Source organism: Sorex fumeus, unplaced genomic scaffold (assembly GCF_029834395.1).
Source record: "Sorex fumeus unplaced genomic scaffold, SorFum_2.1 ptg000014l, whole genome shotgun sequence".
NCBI lineage: Eukaryota > Metazoa > Chordata > Mammalia > Eulipotyphla > Soricidae > Sorex > Sorex fumeus.
In genome coordinates, this window is record NW_026606071.1 from 30,932,902 (window position 1) to 30,955,860 (window position 22,959).

General features: G+C 36.8%; 1 protein-coding gene and 1 pseudogene across 1 annotated transcript in view; one reads left to right on the forward strand and one right to left on the reverse strand.

Moving 5' to 3' along the window:
• Window positions 1–258: 258 nt before the first annotated feature.
• IKZF2 (IKAROS family zinc finger 2) overlaps window positions 259–22,959 on the reverse strand; it is a 158,182-nt gene continuing 135,481 nt past the window's right edge. Inside the window, exons 7-9 of the mRNA XM_056111863.1 lie at window positions 19,010–19,147; window positions 9,661–9,804; window positions 259–1,257 (exon numbers count right to left, since the gene is read on the reverse strand). Of these exons, the coding sequence (XP_055967838.1) occupies window positions 533–1,257; window positions 9,661–9,804; window positions 19,010–19,147 (1,007 nt within the window). The 3' untranslated portion in view covers window positions 259–532. The remainder of the gene's footprint in view (window positions 1,258–9,660; window positions 9,805–19,009; window positions 19,148–22,959) is intronic.
• Window positions 17,541–18,023, forward strand: LOC130021083 (60S ribosomal protein L21-like; annotated as a pseudogene).

Below are 22,959 nucleotides of genomic sequence, written 5' to 3' on the forward strand. Positions count from 1 at the left end.
TGGAGTTGTCAATAAAAACAACAATGTGTTTGTGTTCAATGATCTCTAAAGGGAAAGAAAATTCTACATTTTGAAACAAATTCTTCTTTGAAGAGTAAAGTTACTTATACCATTTTATACTGTGAAAGTTCTACCCAGAAAACTTCCTCCCTTAAATCATCCTGAATATCAGTGGCAAATCAGAATCTCTTAGGTGAATCTATATGAATCAAGTGATTCTCCCTGCCCCCCCACCCCCAAAGCATAATACGCCTTGCATCTATGCATGGCAGAACTGCTCTTGAATTCTCACAATATTAACAAGCCAAGTTATCAAGACACACTATCCCTTGTCCCTTCTCTCTTCAGTTTCTTCCTTACTGTGATTAGGCAGAGCAAATGACACTGCGTCCACAACATAATAATTAATGACAGTAATAATATTAAAAAATAAAGATATGCCAACATTGGAGGGAAGGTGGGATTTGTAAGTGCAGTATTTCTTCATGTGCAGTTCTTTACTTCATAGGGGTCCCCTTTGGAATGGAAAGGCCTAATGGAATGTGTGCTCCCCTCGAACAATATGTGATGAAAACTCGTAACGGTCCTGGCTTCTGTAGCCACAGATGTTGCATTCCAGTGGGTCCCGGTAGCCATGACAACCCATGTGAATGGTGTACATGACATGGTCTAGGAAAAGGACTCGGCAGTGCTCACACTTGAAGGCCCTTATCTGTTCTCCTTCTCCATTGAAGACCTTGTAGATGTCCTTCAGAGAGCCCTTAGGGGCCTTGGTGGTATCCAAAGCCTTGACGTCCTCCTTCATGTAAGCTGGGCTTTGCTTCCTCTTGGGATTTAAGGCAGGGTTTCCTTGGTAGGACTGGTGGTCATCATGGCTGCTTTCGGAGTCAGTAGAATCGAGGCAGCTATTGCTGGGAGAGGCCTCTCTTTCCTGGGGTCGACTCTTTGGTCTGATGAGAGAGATAGGGCCATCCATGTTGTTTTCATGACTATCAGCGGTTTCCCTGCTAATGGGTCTTTCTATCCTATTTGGATGATAGACCTGAGAATAAGCTGAGCTTATAACTGGGGCCACCTCAGCGATTGTGCTTGGCGGGTGCTGCATCAGAGGATGAAGGGCCTCAGCTCCAAGGTAGGTGATTGCATTGTTGATGGCTTGGTCCATCATATGAGACTGCATCAGCTCAGCCTCCTTCTCATACGTTAAGTTCATATCAAAGTGAATGTCTGGGTAGCTGAATCGCATGAGCTTTTCCCCTTAAAGAAAGAGAGGAAAAAGAGTGAAAAGGAGAAAAAAAATTACAACAAAATTAGGGACTGAGTTAAAAACATTAAGAGTATGAAGTTAATTGGTCGCCTCCATTTCCATTATGATTTACTTTATTCCTTAGATCAAATATGTGTGCTTGACAATTCTGCTTAGACTCACAAATACTCTTCATCCACAAAGAGGATTAGTCATACAAATTTCACAAGCACTTGTTCTAAAGCTATTAAGAAAACACTTCTGACCTGAAAGTTATGATCAAGTGTCTTATCTTATTTTCATTCTATTAAAATTTCCATATATCTAGATTCAGTGACTATAAAGGAAAGAAAAAATAATGTAAAAATGTGTCAGAGATGATGCTTATTTTTGAAAATTTAAGTATTACTGACAAAGCTACCTGACCATAAATGTGAAAATGATCTGGTTATAATGTGTCATTTCATTCTGCTAAATTAGTTTGGTTGATTTAGCGGCAATCTTATAAAAATGTTATAGAGCTAGAATTTATCATTGTGGACGAGTAAAAAAGTCACTATTGTTATGAATTGTACTACATAAATGAGTAGCATATTATATATTATTATTAAAGCACCATGAAAAGTTATATTGCATGATAAATTGAATGAAATTTAGGGTTCTTTGGCTGATGTTAAAGAATGATAGAGTTAAATATCCAAATCTGAGAGTCAACAATGAAATCACAATACCCAACCTTTTATATCCAAACCTAAAAGTTGACTGTGAAGATGACAGTCTGGGGCTGTGGTGGGTGGGTAGAAGAAGAAAACCAGGAACACCAGTGAAGGGAAGTTGACACTGGTGTCGGGATCCATGATGGAACACTGTATGGCGAAAATCCAACTAGGAATAAACTTGTTTTTAAAATTTGTTTTAAATGGAATCACCATGAAATACACAGTTGCGGAGTTGTTCATGATTGGGTATCAGTCATAAAATGCTTCAATAGCCATCCCTTCACCAGAGTACATTTTCCATCACCAACGTCTCCAGTCAATGTCTCCTTCCCACCATTCCCCACCCCTGCCCCACTCTGCCTCTATGGCAGACACCTCTCTCTCTCTCTCTCTCTCTCTCTCTCTCTCTCTCTCTCTCTCTCTCTCTCTCTCTCTCTCTCCCCTCCACTCTTCTGTGTATTATGGTTTGCAATGTAGGGTATTGAGAGGTTATCGTGTATAGTCCTTTACCTAATTTCAGCACTTAGTTCTTATCCAGAGTGACCACTTTAAATTGTCATTGTCATAGTGATTCCTTCTTTATCCTAATGAATACATTTATAACTCAAGGTGTTTTAATAAAATAAAATTTAGGGAGGAAAAATAAAATAAAAATACAAAAAAGTGGAGTTCATGCCCAATTCAATCAGCTAATCAGTGGCTGAATAGATAGCAGTACTCCTACATAAAAACAACAACAACAACAAAAAAAAAAAAACAAGTCATTTCTGAAAGTACTCGCTTACAAACTTGGGAAATGTTACATACCAGTTTTAATTCTTGAAACAGTATTATTTTCACAGCACCCTTTTTATTCAGACATGTGTGCAACACTGATGGTATATACATCCCAGTATAGTTTATATATCTGCTTAATGAGCAAATGTTTGTAAATTTCCTTTTATGCTTATTTCATCAAATTGTATTTTATTTCTGTATTTTATTTCAATACAATAATGCATATAGGGGTTGGTGAGAGAGTACAGTGGACAAGGCACTTACTTTGAAAGTGGCTGACCCAGGTTTGATCCCTGGCACCCCGAGACCGCCAGGAGTGATAACTAAGCACAGAGCCAGAAGTAAGACCTAAGCACTGTTGGGTGTGGCAAAAAATCAATTCATCTATACTTTAAAAATAAAATGGTGGGATTGGAGCCATAGTACAGCGGGTAGGGCATTTGCCTTGCACGGGCCCAACCCGGGTTCAATTCCCAGCATCTCATATAGTCCCCTGAGCACTGCCAGGAGTAATTGTTGAGTGCATGAGCCAGGAGTAATCCTTGTACATTGCAGGGTATGACCCCAAAAGCATACTGTTAAACAAATACTGTCCTCCTGTTCTTCATCGATTTGCTCGAGCGGGCCCAGTAACGTCTCCATTTTTGAGACTAGTTGTTACTGTGTTTAACATATTAAATACGTCACGGGAAGCTTGCCAGGCTTTGCCATGCAGTACTCTTGGTAGCTTGCTGGGCTCTCAAAGAGGGGTGGAGGAATTGAACCCGGCTCGACTGGGCTGGCCGTGCACAAGGCAAACGCCCTACCGCTGTGCTATCACTCCAGCTCCGACCCAGAAAGCAAAATAAATAATAAATTAATTAATAAAATGGTGCCCAGAGAGAAAGAAAGAGAGAGAGAGAGAGAAAGAGAGAGAGAGAGAGAGAGAGAGAGAGAGAGAGAGAGAGAGAGAGAGAGAGAGAAGTGCCTGCCAAAGAGATGGGGGTTGGGGGTGGGGATGACGGGAGGGAAGCTGGGGACACTGGTGCTGGGAAATGTACACTGGTGGAGGGATAGATGCTGGAACACTGTATGACTGAAATACAATCATGAATAGCTTTGTAATGCGCTAAATAAATAAATAAATAAATAAAGATGATAGTTTATCTCACTATGCTTGGGTATTTGGCAAACGGCTATTGTTTGGGTAAGTAAACTAGTACTGGGTTCTGTGTCCAGTAGATCACAGTGGCAGAATAAAAAATTGGGATTCAAGAAAAAGAACTCAAGTAAAAAAAAAAATGATGCCCCAAACAGGAAATGTAATTTTAATCTCTCTCCTCCACATATGCCTGCACTGAATTGAAAATTTTAAAACAGAGCTCCACAGAGCCTGAGAGACAGCATGACCATTAGAGGTTAATGTGCTCAACGTGCACACTGCCAACCCCAGTTCTACCCTCCAGTACCTTATATAGTTCCCTAGGCACTTCCAGGAGCACAGAGCCAGGAGTAATTCTTGAGCACCTCTTGGGAGCAGTTCAAAAGCAAACAAAGACTACCCCCAAAACAAACAAAAACTACCCTCAAAGCAATGTGTTTTTCTTCCAGTAAATAGTTGCTTTGAAAGTTAAATCTTATATATAAATTCTTCTACAAAAATTATGTAGCCTTTTCACAAATGCTTAATATGTTGCCTTGGGTACATGCCCAACATACACTGTTGCTAGGAAATACTGGTTTACCAGACTGAATTCTATAAAAGCACTCTCAAGCAACTACTATTATTTCAGATTTGAAGAAAGGGTCACAATGTGACATCAGAGTATTTACTAGAACCATTAAAATAGGAGAAAAAGGTCATGAGAAATCTTGTCATAGTGTCTGGTTAGAGATATTGTAACATCAAGATTTTGAAAGCTGTACTAGAGAAAGTTAATCTATTTTCAAAAAAAACAAGCATAAAAGGTGAGTAAAGACTTCTTGAAAAAAGAGGTAAGAATATGAGAGCAAATTTTTGCCACTTAAAGAAAAGTGGGTTTGTGTCAGAGTGACAGTACAGCAGGTAGGGTGTTTGCCTTGCACAAGATCAACCTGTGTTTGATTCCCAGCATCTCATATGGGAGCAAAAGTAATTCCTTAGTGCAAAGCCAGAAGTAACCTCTGAGAATCACTGGGTGTGGCCCCAAAATAAACACATGACAAAACAAAACAAAACAAAACAAACAAAAATGGTAAAGCTGGTTCAGAACTGCTAGCATGAAAGCTCAGAGGCAAGTAGTCCTAGCTTGCTTGAGGGATTACTTAGCATGGAAATAGATGAGAAAGACAGTCAGAAAATACAACGCACACTGAACTGAATTTTACCTGGAGAGCATTAAGTATTAAAGGACAAGCAAGGAAATACATTGAATAGGTATTTATTTCGCAGGGCAATTTAGGATGTTGATACTGCAGAAATCATGGCATCCTAAATTTATAAAGTCAGTGGAACTGGAAAAAAAATCAATGAAATGGAGACAAATTTGGAAAATCATTTCTGACGTTGGTGATTACCCAGAGAATGAGAAAGAGAAATTAAGCATGATGCCTAGGTTTCTGGTCTGGGAAACAGATGGGAGTAAGATGATGAATTTAAGGTTTGCGAAGGCCACAAATAAAAACCTACTTTAAGTACTGACATAGTACTTAACTTCAGAAGTAACATCTGGGCTTGCTAATGTAGATACTTAGAGTCATCAGTTGTTATTTTGAAGCCATGCAAGATATCAATCTGGCAATAATAGGTCGAAAATAAACAAGAGAAGAGAAGAGAAAAACAATATCAGTATGACCAATATTGGCAATTATTACCAAGAATACTAATATTATGCCTGCCCCTAGACGAAGACAGGTGGGATTCTTGCATTGGACTCCATATTTAATGTGCTGTGAGTGTTGTTGCTCAGTAGTGAGAAATGCATAGGGTGAAAGGAATGTGTCAATCTGGAATGTACCCCCTACACTCAGATGCCCAGTCCCTCAGAATCCTTTGCTGCTCAAATGGTTCAGAGATTGTACCCAGGGTCAGCAAAATCCTCCTTAGAAAGTCTATCCTCCGGAATGCTGAACATTCTGATGATACATTTAGGTGTAAGAAATGACCAGAATGAAATGGCTATTGGGACGGGAAGGGTGCTAGTGGTGCTAAGGACCTACTCCTAGTTCTGTGCTCAGGGGACCATATGCAGTACCTGGAACTGAACCAGGGTCAGCCATGTGCTAGGCAAGTACCTCAATACTATGCCTTTGGCTTGAAACATTGTTCTATATATGCTACATGAGTGGTACAATGTGAGGAGAGCTTGTGGAAGATGAGATGGTCTCTCTATATGTGTGAGAATCATTTCAGCACCCGGAGCGATAGCACAGCGGGTACGGCGTTTGCCTGGCACACAGCCAACTGGGGTTCGATTCCTCCATCCCTCTCAGAGAGCCCTGCAAGCTACCGAGGGTATCCGCCTGCATGGCAGAGCCTGGCAAGCTCCCTGTGATATGCCAAAAACAGTAATAAGTCTCACAAGGGAGACGTTACTGGTGCCCGCTTGAGTAAATCGATGAACAAAGGGAGGACAGTGCTACAGTGCTACAACACTAGACGAGGGGATGAGAGCGGGGTGGGGCTGTAGAGCAGGGTTCGTTATGGCTATGACAGTGCTGCTGGGTCTGGTGCACTACTTTGAGGAACCAGTTTATTTAAACTCAGTTTTCCACGTTAGGAGGGCAGAACAGAACAATTTTGCAGCTTGATATGCAGTGCTAAAATATCTAAGCCTATGAGTCAAGACACCGATTGTGATTTTTTGTTCCATTTGCCCAGCTGTTAAGGGTAAAGTCTTTACGACTCGAGAAAGCGTAGAGAAGCTGAAAAACACCATCGCCAACAACAAATAAACAAAGAGTGAAGAAATGCCACGGTGACCAGAAAAATCACATTTCAGAAGAAATCAACTATTCACCGATGGCAAATGCTCTCTGCTAATTGTGACAGATAGTCTAAAAAGGGGCCCCTGAGTTTGATATTATGGAAACCGGTGATTTTATTGAGTGCAATTCCAGTGAATTCCAGGGAAGAAAGCCAGAGTCCATGAACTGAGAGATGAGTTCATAAAAATTCGGGAAAGTAATCATACAGAACTCTTTAATAATAGCATCTTTGAAGAGGAGAATGTAAGTAGTAGGTGAAAGTAGAGAGACAAGAGAATATATTGAAATGATGATAAATGTTTATTACATTAAACACTGAAAGAAAAGTGCCAATACTGGGAGTTGTAAAAAAAAAGTCAATAGTGGGAGACGTAAAAAAAAAAATCAGAAACTGGAAAATAAAAATGTAACATAATTGAGGCTTAGGAAGAGGAGTACTTCAGAGAAATTAACCTTAATTAGAAAGGTATTTTCTTTCTGACTGAAAAAAGCAGAAAAAGAGGAGTGAAATTTTGTGTATGCCCATAACCCACCAAACTAAAAATATTGTATTGAAATCACTTATACTGCCCTTCTCTCTTCTCTAAATCTCCATATAATATAATCAAGGGATAAAATAGCATGTTTGCTATAGTGAACAAAGGTTGAAAAGGTCATGATGGTGCTTAAGAGAGGTTAATCAGCAATGATTTAAAAGAGGGCCTCTAAACATATGGACAATTAATATCAGAGTTCTTTTATTTTTTTTACAGAGTGATACCAATTTAAAAAGTTTTAGGATTTTCTTCCAAATTATAGCAGCAGTAATATGGATTTGCAAAAGATAAGTTGAGTCATCTAGTTTACTGTTTTCACCAGGAAAAATGATAGAAAGATAGCAAGGCACAGGAGTTATGGAAAATGGCATGAGAGTGGTAAAAGTGATAAACCATAGTCTAATCTGGATAATAAAAAATAGAAGCACAAAAATACATATGCAGGAAGATCAGAGATCACTGACTTGGAGGAAATGTAAAGTCAAAAAACACTATTTAGCTAAGAAACAAACTTGAAATGAGTTCTCTACATGTGGATGATACCACTTTGTTTCAAGAGGTATCACAGAAGCAATTATTGCAGTGACGGTTAAATATTATGACGAGGACAGAATCCAAATAAAGAAAGAAAAAATTCTTAAAAAAAGTCTTATGCCATTAATATAGAAACAGAAGACACTTCAGAGATTTCTGTAGTTTCTAGGGAATGAAATCAGATCAAATTGAGAGTAACATAATTTTTATAGAAAAACTAGAAAATCAAAAGCAGAACAAAATCTAAAAAAAAATAACGAATTACACATTTTCCTAGAGCCTTCAATACAAAGGCATTTTCTTAATATATATAAACTTAGGTTTTACAAACAGTTGTACTTTCATTTTAAAAAGTTACTTATGGAAAGAAAGATACAAAAAATAAAAGTTGCCTAGGATTCAAGACAGGCATTTGAGAGTACTGTCAGGGAGCTTTATGGTATTCTAGTATAAACTCATCAAAGTTAAACTTTGCATTCTTTCAATAAGAACTGTCAATAAATTTCTCCATACTATTTTTAAGTTATAGTTCAGTAATTTGTCAATCCTTTTTTTTTTTTTACCTAAAGTGAAGATAAGTCTCTTAGTGTTTTCTGGAGTAAAAGAATTTCACTAACTTTATCTCCCTAAAATGAAGAAATTTTTCTACCAAACACCACTCAACCTATGTTAGGAAGTTACACAATGCTCTTTAACACTAAATTGTGAGAATCTGTTTGAATTTTTTGCTTCTTCTACATTTTAACCTTGCAAAGTCTAGTACGACTTGATATACTGCATATTTAATTTAACTTAATCTGTATATGCAACCTCTAATTTTCACATGTTCTTTTAAAAAGCATGCTTATGTACTCGTAAAGAGACAAAATGTAGCTTACAGTTTATCAAATGATGCCTGGATTGATACATTGAGCATATCAAAGAATATCTAAGGACTTGAAATTTAATGTAAAAAATATACACATATCATTTTTTAGTCTTCCCAGTTGAAAATAATAGAATTAATGATACAAGGTTCAAAATATGAACTATAGATACAAATATGAAAACTCATTGTTGTGGCATTATTTTTCTGATATATAGTTTCAAAAATATTCTCTTCATTCTAGATCAAACAGTAAGACAATATAATGTAAAGAAAACAGTTTTATGACCTGGAACTAATATGAAACTAAAAACAGAGCATTAAATTAACCAACAGGCTACATAGTTTCTCTTTAATATTATTACTATTTTTTGTTTTTTTTTTTTGTGCCACACCTGGTAATGTTCAGGACTTACTCCTGGCTCTGTGCTCAGGGAGAATTTTTGGTGCACAGGACCTTATCTGTGCCAGAAATTAAAGATACAGTTGCCATATGCAAAGCAAGTGCCTAACCTCTGTACTATCTAGCTGTCCTTTTATTATTTGATATAAATGGAAAATTTATTTATTTACTGTGTTTGGGGCCACAAATGACATTTTAAAGCTAAAAACTGGCTCTGTTCTCAGGGATGACTCCTGGCTGGGTTCAGGGGACAATATTTGATGCTGGGGATCAAACCCAGGTAAGCCCTGTGGAAGGTAGTGAGTGCCCTATCTCCTGTACTATCTCTCAGGCCCCTGGAAATTTTAGTTTAAAATGCTATTTCACTTTCAATATAATTTCTGATAGCAACTTACTATTATCAGAACTATTTTTTCTTAGGTCTTTACATTCATTCCTAAGGGCATGTGTGTGCTTGTGTGTTCAGTACGATATGCATGGAGTAGCAGAAATAACGGAGGAAAGAACTGAGCAAAGATTAAAGATATTTACTTCATGAACAGAAATACATCATAGATCCTTAATTCACAGGAATATGTTTTAACCCATTCGGATCACCTTTAAAAAAAAAAAATAAAAGCATTTGCGATGCTTACCCACAAACTTTTGTGGAGTGGAGCTTTTACGTTTTCCCATATTCCCTGTGAGCTTCTCTATGACAGCAGGTCTCTCAAAAGGCACCAGAGAAATATTGTTGTCCATAATAGGCTCTTGTTCCTTACAATCTTCCAGAGGAGGTACTATATAAAATCATAAAAAAATGCAGTGTGATAATTTCCTCAACAATTACAAGGCATAAAGCTGGATTTGCCATCTTCTATATATTTTCCAAATGTTTCCTACTGTACTTGAATAGAAGTAGAAAAAAATAAACTCCAGCATGCAAGTACACTCAAATTTTACACAAACAACTTGTTCTTATTCAAGGTTCTCTAAAATCAATGATATGAACTGTTGCCACTATTTGTGGCAAATACGTTCATCTTGTTTCTCATCTTATTCCCCGGAAAGTGTTTTTAACATTGATTAAAATCAATACTACTTTAGGATTGCACTATTCTCAAGGCTTTTGGAGTTTGTTTCTCTAAAACAATTTAACTAAGGTACCTTATTTTGAAAGAAAGCTTAAAGAGATACTCAGAATAACCACAATAAACTTGACCAGTCATTTTTCCATTCATGTGTTTTTCCTGTAATCTATTTTCTATCTGAGAAACCAAGTGAATTGTTAGTCTATTGGTAGTAGCTAAGTGCCTGCACCAGGCAGTCTTCAAGAAGGAGATCCAATTCTAAACATATAAACGGTTCTGGATTTATAATAGTTTAAAAAGAGCTCTCAAGCAGAAGAATCAAGTTCCAAAAATTTCTTTCAAAGAATCAAGTTCCAAAATGATATTTCTGCTCACTAAACTACTGTTTCAGTTAATTTTAATGTTAACTCTCCATTGCTACTCTCTACTCTACTTATCCCATTTGAATAAATTGTGGTAAGTCAATATATTTAATATATTAAAACATGTAACAATATACTGATATGAATTAACTCAGGAATTCACATTAAATAATGGTTTTCATGTATAGACAAAAAAAACCTTTAACATGGGTTTTCTTTTCTTTTCTTTTTTTTTTTGGTGGGGTTGAAGGGGTTTTGGGTCACACCCAGCTGTGCTCAGCATTTACTCCTGGCTCTGTGCTTGAGAATCGCTCCTGGTTGGGTTTGGAGGACCACATGTGTGTGCGGGGCTTGAACCTGGTCAACCTCATGTAAAACAAGCACCTTACCAGCAGGACTGTCTCTAACAATTCTTTTTGAATAAAAATAATAAAAATATTGTCAAAGGACATTTAACTAAAGTCCTGAGAATAAAATCAACTGATCCAAAGAACTGTTCATAGGAAAGATAAGAATCTTGTACTTATATGGTTTGGTTTTTTCCTATTGCACTGATACTAGTTGTTTGGACTCCCAAAGCTTTTATAACTTAAGAAATTTTCACTTGTTCAGCATATGCTATATTCATTCTTTTCTTTTCACTTGTAATGCATTGTTCCACTATATGAATTATAATGAGTTCTCATTTATAAGGCTTGATACTAAAATATAGTGAGAATGCAAGAGATACAGGTCAAAAATCTAGCTTATCTCTCATGTGACCTATTTAATAATACAGGCTGCTGATTTGGGGGAAAAAACTGACATCAGAAAGAATTAGTTTGAGGCTGGAGCAATTGTACAGCAGGTAGGGTGTTTGCCCTGCACATGGGCAACCAGGGTTCAATCCCCGGCATCCCATATGGTCCACCAAGCACCGCCAGGAGTAATTCCTGAGTGCAGAGTGAGGAGTAACCCCTGAGCATTTCCGGGTGTAACCCAAAAAGAAAAAAATTAAAAAAGAAGTAGTCTTCCAAATTTGGACATGTTTAAAGGAACTTAACCATCAGTCTAAATTTTCGGTTAACCTGGTGTAATCACACTAAACTTGATTACATAAAAACTAAGCTTTATAATTAATCTAGTAGTAGATGAAATAAACAATGGTTTACTTGTTTATTGAGTTTTGGGCAAACTGTGATTCTCATGTCCTCCTTTATCAACACCAAGAATTTTATTTATTTTTAAATTTATTTATTTATTTACTTTGATTTTTGCGTCACACCTGGTGATGCACAGGGGTGTGCTCATGCACTCAGGAATTACTCCTGACGATGCTCAGGGGACCATATGGGAGGCTGGGATTTGAACCCTGGTTGGCCACGTGCAAGGCAAACGCCCTACCCGCTGTGCTATAGATCCAGCCCTCAACACCAAGAATTTTAAAATAACTTAAAAAGTAGAGAAAGAATAATCACAGAATCAAAATAAAGCAGGATTAGAATGGCATGGATAATACGGTAATAAATATGTTACAAAGTCTAGATTATTGTGAAAATAATAAGTCTTCTTTTGTTTGGAAAATTCATAAGTATGTTATTAAAATAATTCTATAACTAAAAGCAGTTCATTAATGGACTAAAACTGAAAATATGTCATGAAACCAAAATCCAAAATGAAAGAAAATTAAAACATTACGTGTTGTAAACTTTGCTAAAACCCAGCAAAATGGTTTAATAGGGTTTGTCCCACAAATGAATATACTAATTAGTTTTGAAATGAACAGATGAAAACTTGGCAGTTTTGCTCTAAATCTCACCTTGAATTTTCATATCTGTACATGATACACTCAAAGCGAAACCTGGGTGTGGGAACTGTCCTTTACCACATCCACTTCAATACGGATGATTTGTCCTAAGTTCAATGAAGCTCATGTGAACTAAAAACAATGACTTTAGCGGAGCTCTGATATAACTTCTACTTTACAACATCTCTACACATTGAATATTGATCTTGTTTCTACGCTATCGGCAACAACAACGGACTTAAACTATGTGACTTAAGTGCTAGTATTGCTTTAATACTTTGTATTTAATAATTCATTGAATCATTTCAACAACCTCAGATGTATAGGAACAACAGTTACCATCTCCATTTTACACACGGGAACATAAAGATGTTATGATTTATCTTTAGGTAGCAGGGAATGTATGAGTTGAACCTAGAAGATCTGGCTAGAGAACCCAGACACTTCTGCACTACGTAATTATAATTAGAGCTTTGACATTTGATAAGCATGTATGATTCTTGTTTGTTTGTTTTGGGGACACATCTGGCAGTGCTCAGGGTTTACTCCTGCCTCTGCACTCAGGGATCATTCCTGATCGGCTTGGGGGCCCATATGGGATGCTGGGGATTGAACCCTGGTTGGTCATATTCAAGGCAAGCATCTTACCTGGTCTACTCCTATGATGTATTTTTAAGGCCTGTAAGTGGGATAATTATCCAAAACATTTTTTTATCGATTCCATAAATTAAATTTTTTTTATAGATCAAGTGATGGGCATCAAAATATTATGGGACAGATATATTGGCTGAATCACAAGACAAGTTTTCTAGCTGACATAATTCAGTAATCATACAGTATAATATTTAGATTAGGAATACTCAGATTAGAAATGCATTTAAATACCAAAACTGGTATACGAAATATCAATATAACCAACTTCAACAACACAGCAAATGCCGTAATCATAATCAAACATCTCCCTTCAACTTATATGTGAATTTACAAACAGGTAGAACGTATAATTTACCCACAATGCTTCAGCATTTCACTGCATTGCTAAATCATAAAGACAGAAACCTAAGAGTGCTCCCAACATAGCTATTTTTACCAAACAATCCACTTAAAATTTAATTCCAGGACTGTGTGAGGGGCTTATATTAGGTTACAGGTCTGCTCCTCTTGTCGTGAATGGATAGGACTAGACTGACAATCTGGCTATGGCTTTATTCAGTAGGAGCTGCGTCTCTCAGAGAAAATGGAAGTTCTGTTATCCAAAGGGGCAAAATAGGTAGAAAAAAGAGAAAATGACAATAGTTTCTTATTTTGTCAAGTTCTTTCCTTGTGGCAGAAGCTATTATTTTTTGTAGTTATTTTAGTTTCTTGGCTATATTGTACAATGTTGATACTTGCTTTGTTTGAAATCTTCCTTCTTTCTGTATTCCTTCCTTCCATATAACCTTATGAAATATATACAAATGACAAAAAACCCAACCAATTAACAAAAAACCCCTATAAACTCTACAGTCATGACTCCTGCATCTTATTTCCTATCCATTTTTTTTTTAGTTTGGTATCTATATATAGTCTCGTTTCCTTTGACTGCCTCTTGCAGTCATGAAGATGTGCTCAAAACAAATATTTATTTTTCTATCCAAATTCTCTTCTATTTAAGAGTATAACGAATCACACTACCACCAGCTTGGTCCTTCATTCTAGATTTCAGAGGCAAAACTTTGCTTAAAACAAGAGGCTCTTCATGAGCTGTTAATAATCTAGTTCTTCAGCCTTACTACCTTCTGGTTTTGCTTACCCTTATTCACGAATTCTGATTATACAGAGCTGCTGGTAGGTCCATGCTCTTTTAAGACTTTTATTCACTTGCATCTGCTGTTTTTTCAGAATGAAATTCCCATCACTTATTTATCTGTGCCCCCATAATGAATCATTCAATGTGCTTAAACTTGTAGTATTAGCCAATTCCTTGCAATACTTAGAATCTCTGGGTAGGGACTGGATTTTATTTGCCTTTGTCTCGAATACCTGTTATGGTATGAGACAAATATAATATTCAACGGATGTTTACTGAATTCCTTAGTGAAGGGAAAGCTATCATCCAAAGTCAAGAAGTTGATGAAACTTGCTAGAAAGTTTACAGGTTCCCAATTATTTCTTCATACTTAAAATACAGAATGCCATTTGCCTCATAGTTCAAAGCATACAATTATTTATTATCATAAAATTATATCTAATATATAATAAGCATAAAATTATATATATTTGCTTTAAACTTGGTTACCCTTTTGATTCATACTATCATTTTTTGTCTTCAGACAAGTGGGGAAAAGCTAATTATATACTCAAAGATTTTTCTTCAAGCTGAAGATACTTAAAAAATGGGCATAAAGATAACTTTCAAATAATATAATCTGCCATAAATCCCAAATAATTATCTTTAATTCCAAAACTACATGAATTTACTGTTTTTACACGAACCTCAAACAATTTCTCTCACTTTTAAATGTGTCCTCAGTGCTTCATGCTGTTTTCCTTGTCCTATTACCACCTTTCATATTCATCTTTTCTTTCCCTCATCCCTCCATTCCTCATGCCCCAGTCAGGTGTCTATTCAATATTAAACATAGGTGTCATTCTCTTCTTTGGAAGACATAACTTTGATTAAGTTAATAACATTCAAACCCATGAGCATGAACTGCATTCTATTTGCATCAAAACCTATAATTTCAGTTTCATTTTCTACTGCTTCTTGTAACTCCCTTTTCATGCCCTTCTGTATTCCAAGCATAGCATATAGGAATTTCGCTGGAATGTGGTCACTTCAAATCTGACCAATATAGGCAGTTCTTCTTGTCCTCAAACACTATACGCTTGAAGCTTTCCTTGGCTTCTTCTGACAGAGGTCAGTTCTGCAACTGTGCTAGTAAAGAACTGTGTGTACACACTAGAGGACTTGGTCACGGTCACGGTCCTCCCACTGTTCATCGATTTGCTCGAGTGGGCCCAGTAACATCTCCACTGGAGACTTTGTTGTTACTGTGTTTGGCATATCGAATACATCATGGGTAGCTTGCCAGGCTTGATTAATTTCAATTACCTTATGTAGCACCTACTAGTCTACAAATGTAAGAGCAAAAGTGTTCATTTATTTTATATCCATGTCTTATGGAAAATTCCATAAGACATTAGTACCTATCAATGTTATCATAAATGTTTCTTACCAATTACCAGGGGATGGCCCCAATTACTGCAGAGGCGGCCTCAGTTCCCCTTCACCTTCACCCCGACTGCCCGCCTGCCTATCTCAAACATTGGACCAGAAAATAAAAACATTTGCCCACTGGCCTGAGTATATATGGGAAGGGTCCCTGGTTTCTATGAGCACTATTGGGAGGTTTCTTCCCCCAACCTCCCACAAATGTTTCCTGAATGAAGGAAAAGGATGTCTCTGACTTCAGATATTTCCTCACTGGACACCTAACATGGGGAAAAGCACGCTTTGGGAAAGGGAGGCTATGAAATATAACTGTGTCTTATGTGACAACAGAAGAGTAATCAAGTTTATGTGGCTAATGTCAAATACAATGTTAGTCATTCCCACACCTGCCACTTGAAAAGAACAGAAAAAGATTACCTAAGAGATACATGTAAGAGAGGGAAAGGGATAGATATGAATTTCACTGGGGCTCCGTTTAAAAGGAGACATTGCTTGTAAATGAGACAAGGTTATCGACAAATTCTAGCAGCATCTTATTCACACTTTATGGCATTTACAAATTCCGACCTCAGAGAGTGAATTCTCCATCAAGCATGTTAACAAGAGGAAAAAGAGAATAGGATAATCTCAAGTTATCATCACTATATATCTAGGAAGAGTATACAGTGATAGACTTAAATTGCATTAGTATAAATGTAGGATTTATATTAGTATAAATTTAGTATTTAAGTTTTAGATTAGTATAAATTTATATGAAATCATACCAAATATTTAGACTATTTGGGAACATAAATTATATAAAAAACCTACAGTTTCACTCAGTCCTATTTTTCCCAGCACCAGAACATCTTTCCCCACTTCTCTACTTTTTAACCAACCTCAGAACCCTATCTAACGGTCTTTTCCTTTTGAGGTCTAATTAGGGGTTTTAATGCTACATCTCCATTTATTTATAAGTTTCTTTCTGCCACAATTACTTACTTCTTATTTTCCAATACATAATCTATAACTAGTCAAAGTTCCGAAAGGTAAGTAAATGTTCAAATAATTATTTATGTAATCCTCATTCCCTCATAACAACAGTCTTTTAGGAAAGACTTTCTTATTCAGGGCTATATGCAGGAGAATGTTTAATAAACAACTACGAATGGGACAATGAATTATTTAATAGCCCAATTTAAAGTCAAAACTACAATGAACAAAACATTTTAAGCAAATCTAGTACGTGATGGTATAATATGTATTGGGAAGGTGGGGACAACAATCCGAGGTTAAGGCACCTTAATTTGTCACCAGTTAAGTCTCCAGAACTTTATGTTCTCCTGACTCCAGAACAGTTTGGTGTAGCCTGAGAAGTTCCTGAAAACCAAAGTGGCCTTGAAGATACCCAGCTTGTAGTGACACTGCACTCTCAGGCCATGTCACTTAACCATCTGGCCCCATTGGCATAGAATCTCTGGGAGAGGTCCAGTGATGGAGGCCCAATTCCCCAAGAATTTGTCTTTGGAAAGCTTTGGAATACCCCCAAATTTTCAACAGCTCCTTAATTTCAAAGCACCTCTAAAACCACAACTTAAACAGAAACAGAATCCGGGGTAGGCAAATGGAACCTCAAATGGAACCACTAGAAAAACTCAAGTTAATGCTTGTAACTAATATAAATTTATAGAGATTGAAACCTTCACAATTTCATAATGCTTAATAACCTTAAATGTAATGTGAAAAATACTCTGTACACATCCTATCACATTTAACTCTCTCATCAAGTGACATACTCAGACACAACAGTCAGTCGACCTCTGTGATCTGGGTCTTATGCTACCCTCATAAATCCAGGGAATGGAAGCGTGCCATATCAAATTGTCTGAGACTTAAACACAGACAAGTTTTAAAAAGATGTCAGTATGGATATAAAAATAAATGAACTCAATGATTAAGGGACTTACATTTGCTTCTTTAGTTTGTTTAAACTAGCTTCAATTTTTTAAAATGCTTTAATTATTCAGGATAACAAAATAATTTTTTAAATTAAAAGCATTGATGACTTTCGGCCGGTACCGCCAGGGCCCAGTAAATTGCCAAAATGACCAACACAAAGGGAAAATGGAAGGGCACCCGCAATATGTTCTCCTGACCTTTCAGAAAACATGGAGTTGTTCCTTTGGCCACATATATGCGTATATACAAGAAAAGTGATATCGCAGACATAAAGGGAATGGGCATTGTCCAAAAAGGAATGCCCCACAAATGTTATCATGGCAAAACTGGAAGAGTCTACACTGTTACCCAGCATGCCGTTGGCATTGTTGTTAACAAACAAGTCAAGGGCAAGATTCTTGCCAAGAGAATTCACGTCCACATTGAGCATATTAAGCACTCTAAAAGTCGCGACAGCTTCCTGAAATGGGTGAAGGATAATGATCAAAAAAAGAAGGAAGTCAAAAAGAAAGGAACTTGGGTTGAACTGAAGTGCCAGTCTGCTCCACCCAGAGAAGCACACTTTGTAGGAACCAAGGGAAAGGAGCCTGAGCTGCTGGAGCCCATTCCCTATGAATTCATGGCATGAGAAGTGTTTGTTTAAAAATAAAGAGAGTCCTGGACTATCTGAAAAAAAAGCATTCATAAGTAACAATTATCACTAGTTTTAAAATAATGTACATTATTTATTTTAAAAAGAGAACAAATAATCCTTGAATCACTAAGTGCACATCTTTACTTTGGAGGTGACTATAGTATACAACTATACCATTTAATATTGATCAACTGATTTTAAGTAAAACACATAAGTGCAGTAGTAAAATTTTTCATTACGTACATATTTTTCATTATGTACATAATGTTTAATAAAATAAATCAAAATACAGTAAGTAGGAAAAGTCCGGCGTTACAAATCTACAGAACTGAAATTTATAAGCTTCTTTCATTAAAACTGATTTACTAACAATTTTTAGTAATAGAGAATTATTAATTGATCAGCCTTAGTGACTACCTTTCTGCTCCTGTATCTTATGATATCAGAATGTTTTACTTGAGGGCCTTTTTTTTCTTTTGGTGGATGAAAGTGGTGTCTAATTTTGGTTTTGTTGGCTGCCTTGCCTAGGCTGTGTCCAACTACAAAACTGACTGGAAAAATTTCCACTTATATCATAATTGCTTGCATAAGAAGATGTAGATAGATACAATGATAGATAGTTAATTCTTTTAAAACTATAGATTTATGTAAGAAGATTTCTCTGATGCAGCAAGTGAAAAAAGAGCCAATAGTCCCTTTGGCACTTTCAAGGTTGGTTCCTATTCGTATGTTAATTCAAACACAAAACAGAAAACTTGGTGGCCTATGATGAAAATTCCAGCACTCTTTTGTAAAATATTGCGAAGTTCTACTCATTACATATGTTTAAGAAGATAGTCCCTCAGAAAGTTAATACGATGGAAAATTATTGCAAACAAAAGATGTGATCTTCAAACTGAAGGGTGGACAGAACTTAAGCGGAGAGAGAGGGCCAGGCAGCAGGGGGTGGAAATGGATCTTGTGAATGCCTTGTTACCCACCATGGTGACTCATGACTTGCCCCGCAGCCTCCATGCTGACATTCTGGAGATAGTTGTGGCAGCGTTCCTTGTGCTCCTCCAATGAACTGCGCTGCTTGTAGCTTCGTCCACAGTAGTTGCACTTGTGAGGTTTACCCACTGCGAAGAGAGCTAAGATTAGTGTGCTGTCAGTCTCTCCTCCAGCGCAAAATTCACAGCTATCTTTTTGGCGGTCTGGGGAAAAGCACTTACACTTAAACTTCTTTTTTGTTTCCACACTCACATTGAGGCAAGAAAAAGATAACGGATTTTTAAAATTTTTTTTTAACCAGACAGAAAGAATAAGACAGCAGATCGTACCTAGGGCAACAGGGGAAAGACTCAATCGTATTCATGCTCTGGCTGGAGATGAGATGGAGTGTTAGATGACCAGTTCTTGAGCTTTCACACTAACATTTACGCTTACATAATTCTCTCGGCTTTGACTCATTTAAAAGACAAATCAGGAGTGTCCTAGATACAGGATGACAATTATTTTTGAAATTTATTTTGGCGGTAGCGGTGGGGGAGGCGGGGACAGGGAATTTTTACGGAACAAAACCAAAGAGCAACAACTCACACGGTCATTGTTTAATGAGAAGAAATTATTCATGGGTACCCAGAAGATGGGAACAAGAATTTGAGAGATGAGAACAAGTTCAGATAAAAGAGTTTCTCATTTCTTTCCACCTCGGTAATAGCTGTTCACACATGCAAAATTTTGCACAGCAGAGAAGGGCATTCTCTCCTATCAGCACTGTTCTTGTATTACTGAGAATCAACCAAGTAGGTGCTGGGAATCAGGAGAATTAACAATAACCACTAAAGCCCAAGTGTACTTCGTTATAAAACGACGGTAATATTTTCCAACACAGTTTATAGTCAGGAAATGAATTATTTCCTAAGAGCTAGACATATTTCCTAAGAGCCAACTATATCTCAGTTAGACCTGGCAGGAAACTGTGATGCTCAAAGAAGATTTTTTCAATTAGAATAAAATTTGCTTATGAAGAAAAGGAAAGAAAAACCATTATGGCAAGAGGTGTGTTTTAGTTTAGGACTATTAACAATGGATATAACGTAGAGCACTCTGATATTTGGTTTTGAATGGAAAGGAAAATCATACAGGACAGGTGATGGTCTGTGAGAAAGTCTTCGGCAGGGAAGCACAGTGCGTCTCACCCAAGTCCCTGCCAATCATTGTGTTTTACTCTGATAGTATGCAGACTACCTTTTCACGCTGCCAAGGATAGCACACCAAATTCTGGTCACTTTATAATTCCATGCCCTGACACATCATAAGGGGGACTAGAAAAAATCTCTCCTAAGGCAAGGCTAACTTGTGCACAAGTATCATTTTTATTTATTGTTTTTAAAATGTCATACTTGATTTGAAGTGTATACTGTAGTACTGTCCTCCCATTGTTCATTGGTTTGCTCAAGCAGACACCAGTAACATCTCCATTGTGAGAATTGGTGTTACTATTTTTGGCATATTGAATATGCCATGGGAGCTTGCCAGGCTCTGCCCTGCGGGCAGGCTACTACTGATAGCTTGCTGGGCTCTCTGAGAGGGACAGAGGAATTGAACTGGGTCAGTTGCGTGCAAGGCAAACGCCCTACCCGCTGTGCTATCGCTCCAGCCCAATTTAGTACATAAACTAAAACTAGTTATTTCATAATCGCATTTTTAAATAAAGCATTTTCAAAAACAAAAGCTCTGCTCTCTGTGGCAGAATTAGTCATCTCTAAAAATATTAGGCAAAGAAGCATTTTTTAGAAGGAAGAATTTCTGGGAAGTAGCAACCAGGTAGCTGTGCATTCTGTGAAGAATTGATATCACTGTGAGAGCATTAAAAACAAAAAATAGCGCTGGCAGGGGGTGTATAGGGATTAAGGGGCTTGCTTTGCATGTGGCTAACCAGGGTTCAATCTCCAGCACTGCTCATGGAGTGACCCCTGAGCCGAGTCAGGACCACAAAGAACTGCTAAATATGGCCCACCTCACACCCCCCTCCACACCCCTAAAAAGTATGGAAAAGGCTTTTCATTTAAAATCTTTAGCCTAAATAATATAAATATATAAATGTAATTGCTTTCAAGGCATGAAGCTATGTTATACAAGCCTTTGTTTGTTTTCATCATTGCTCAATTTTGCATTTGTTAGTGCTGTTTCTTTAAATAACGTTGCAATGAACAAGACTTTAGTCAATTAACAGCTGACAAGTGCAGAGATTTTAGTTAGTTTACCACCATAAAATAATTGTCCATTCCCTGTCTTTGCCTTTCTTAGACCTGTCGCAATCTGTTCTATGATAGCAATGTTATACTGTGAATATATCCTATACTTTCTCCCAATTTTTAAAACTTCAGTTAAGTAGGAAAAGACAGCTTTCATTTTACTTCTTTCAAAACTCATTTTTACTATCCCGATTTTAAGTTTAACATATCAGCTTTATTTCACCTTCTCTCATTTTAAAATCTGTTACTCTTTTTTTCTTAATCCAACTTTGTTCTCATTAAATTCAACAGAAATTTGAGTAGAAGTGAACTTCCAGTTACTCAAATCTCTATCTGCATCGTCGTTAAGCCCTCCTATCTAGAAAATGTTCAAATTGTGCCTGGAATAACAGCTCGTATTTGAAAATTCCTATTCAATGACATCTTTTTAAAAGAATCTTGGTGTATCCAAGGACAAGTAATGCAGCAACAGCCCATCATTTCACTACATTACTTTTGAGAATAGGACTGCATTTATTCATCACATTCTATGTATTTCTCTCCATTCAAACGATGAGTTTTCTTCTCACTACAGAAACCCAGTTTTTATTTAATTTTGAGTTGACAGTTCTTATGGGATTTATTAAATACAGATACTCAGTATGATTCTGCTGAGTAATTACACCTCAAATTCATATTTTAAATGCTTGTTAAATTTGAATTCAACATGTTTGAAATCATCTTCCTCAAAACTTCACTGTTCTTTTGCACTAGAGTTATAAAGCAGCTTTTTTGTTGGCCCCTGCATCTTTCCCTCATTAAAATAACTGCTAAATTCTATATATTATTTTTCCTTTTCATATCTACAATTGGTCCACTAGTTCAAGTATTTATCATCAGTAGATTTGGCTGACGTATGAACTTCAAATAGGTGTTCTACCTACTGACTACTCACTTCTCTCTTCAATAACCAATGGTTCCTCTTCTAACAATGTCATCCCTTGATCTTTGGCTCAATCAACATCCAAGAAAATCTGGCCGCCCCAAATTCATCTCATTTTTATGCAAGGATTCCACTGAACTTATTGAACTGTGCTTCTACCCTCTGAATTGACAGAATTATGTGAAATTCTACCTCGTTGTACTTCCAACCTTTTAAACTTTTTTCTCATACATTTTAATTCTCTGCATTCTTGCCTATAACTAAAAAAATATTTAAATTGGTAAAATGAGTATAAATTTTAAGAAAATACTTATTCTTTGATGTGAAATTATATCCCTAAAGTTATAGCTTTGTAAACCAATGTTATTAAAATAAAAATGAAAAATCAATAGGCAAGTGTCTTCAAAATTTAAAAAAAAAAAAGGTCTGGTTGTAGTTCACTTTTACAAAGGTTTTAAAAACTATCTCCAAAATATCTGTTTTCTCTCTACCCTTTTCCTTAATTTTGGGGGTGGGGGGCTCCTCCCAAATAGTGCTCTTAGTTCTGGAGGCCATTTCCAGTGATCCCTAGACCATCAGAAGTTTAATGTGTGGGCCCTGTGATACAAGAGATTACCCAGGTCACCCTGCTGGAACTCAGGAGTTATACAAGGCAAATCCCTGGGACCATGTGATGAGGTACCAGGGGTCTAAATAGGCCCAGCCAGATGCAAGGCAGGCATTTTAACCCTAGTACTATATCTCAGAATTATTTTTTTTTTTATATTGG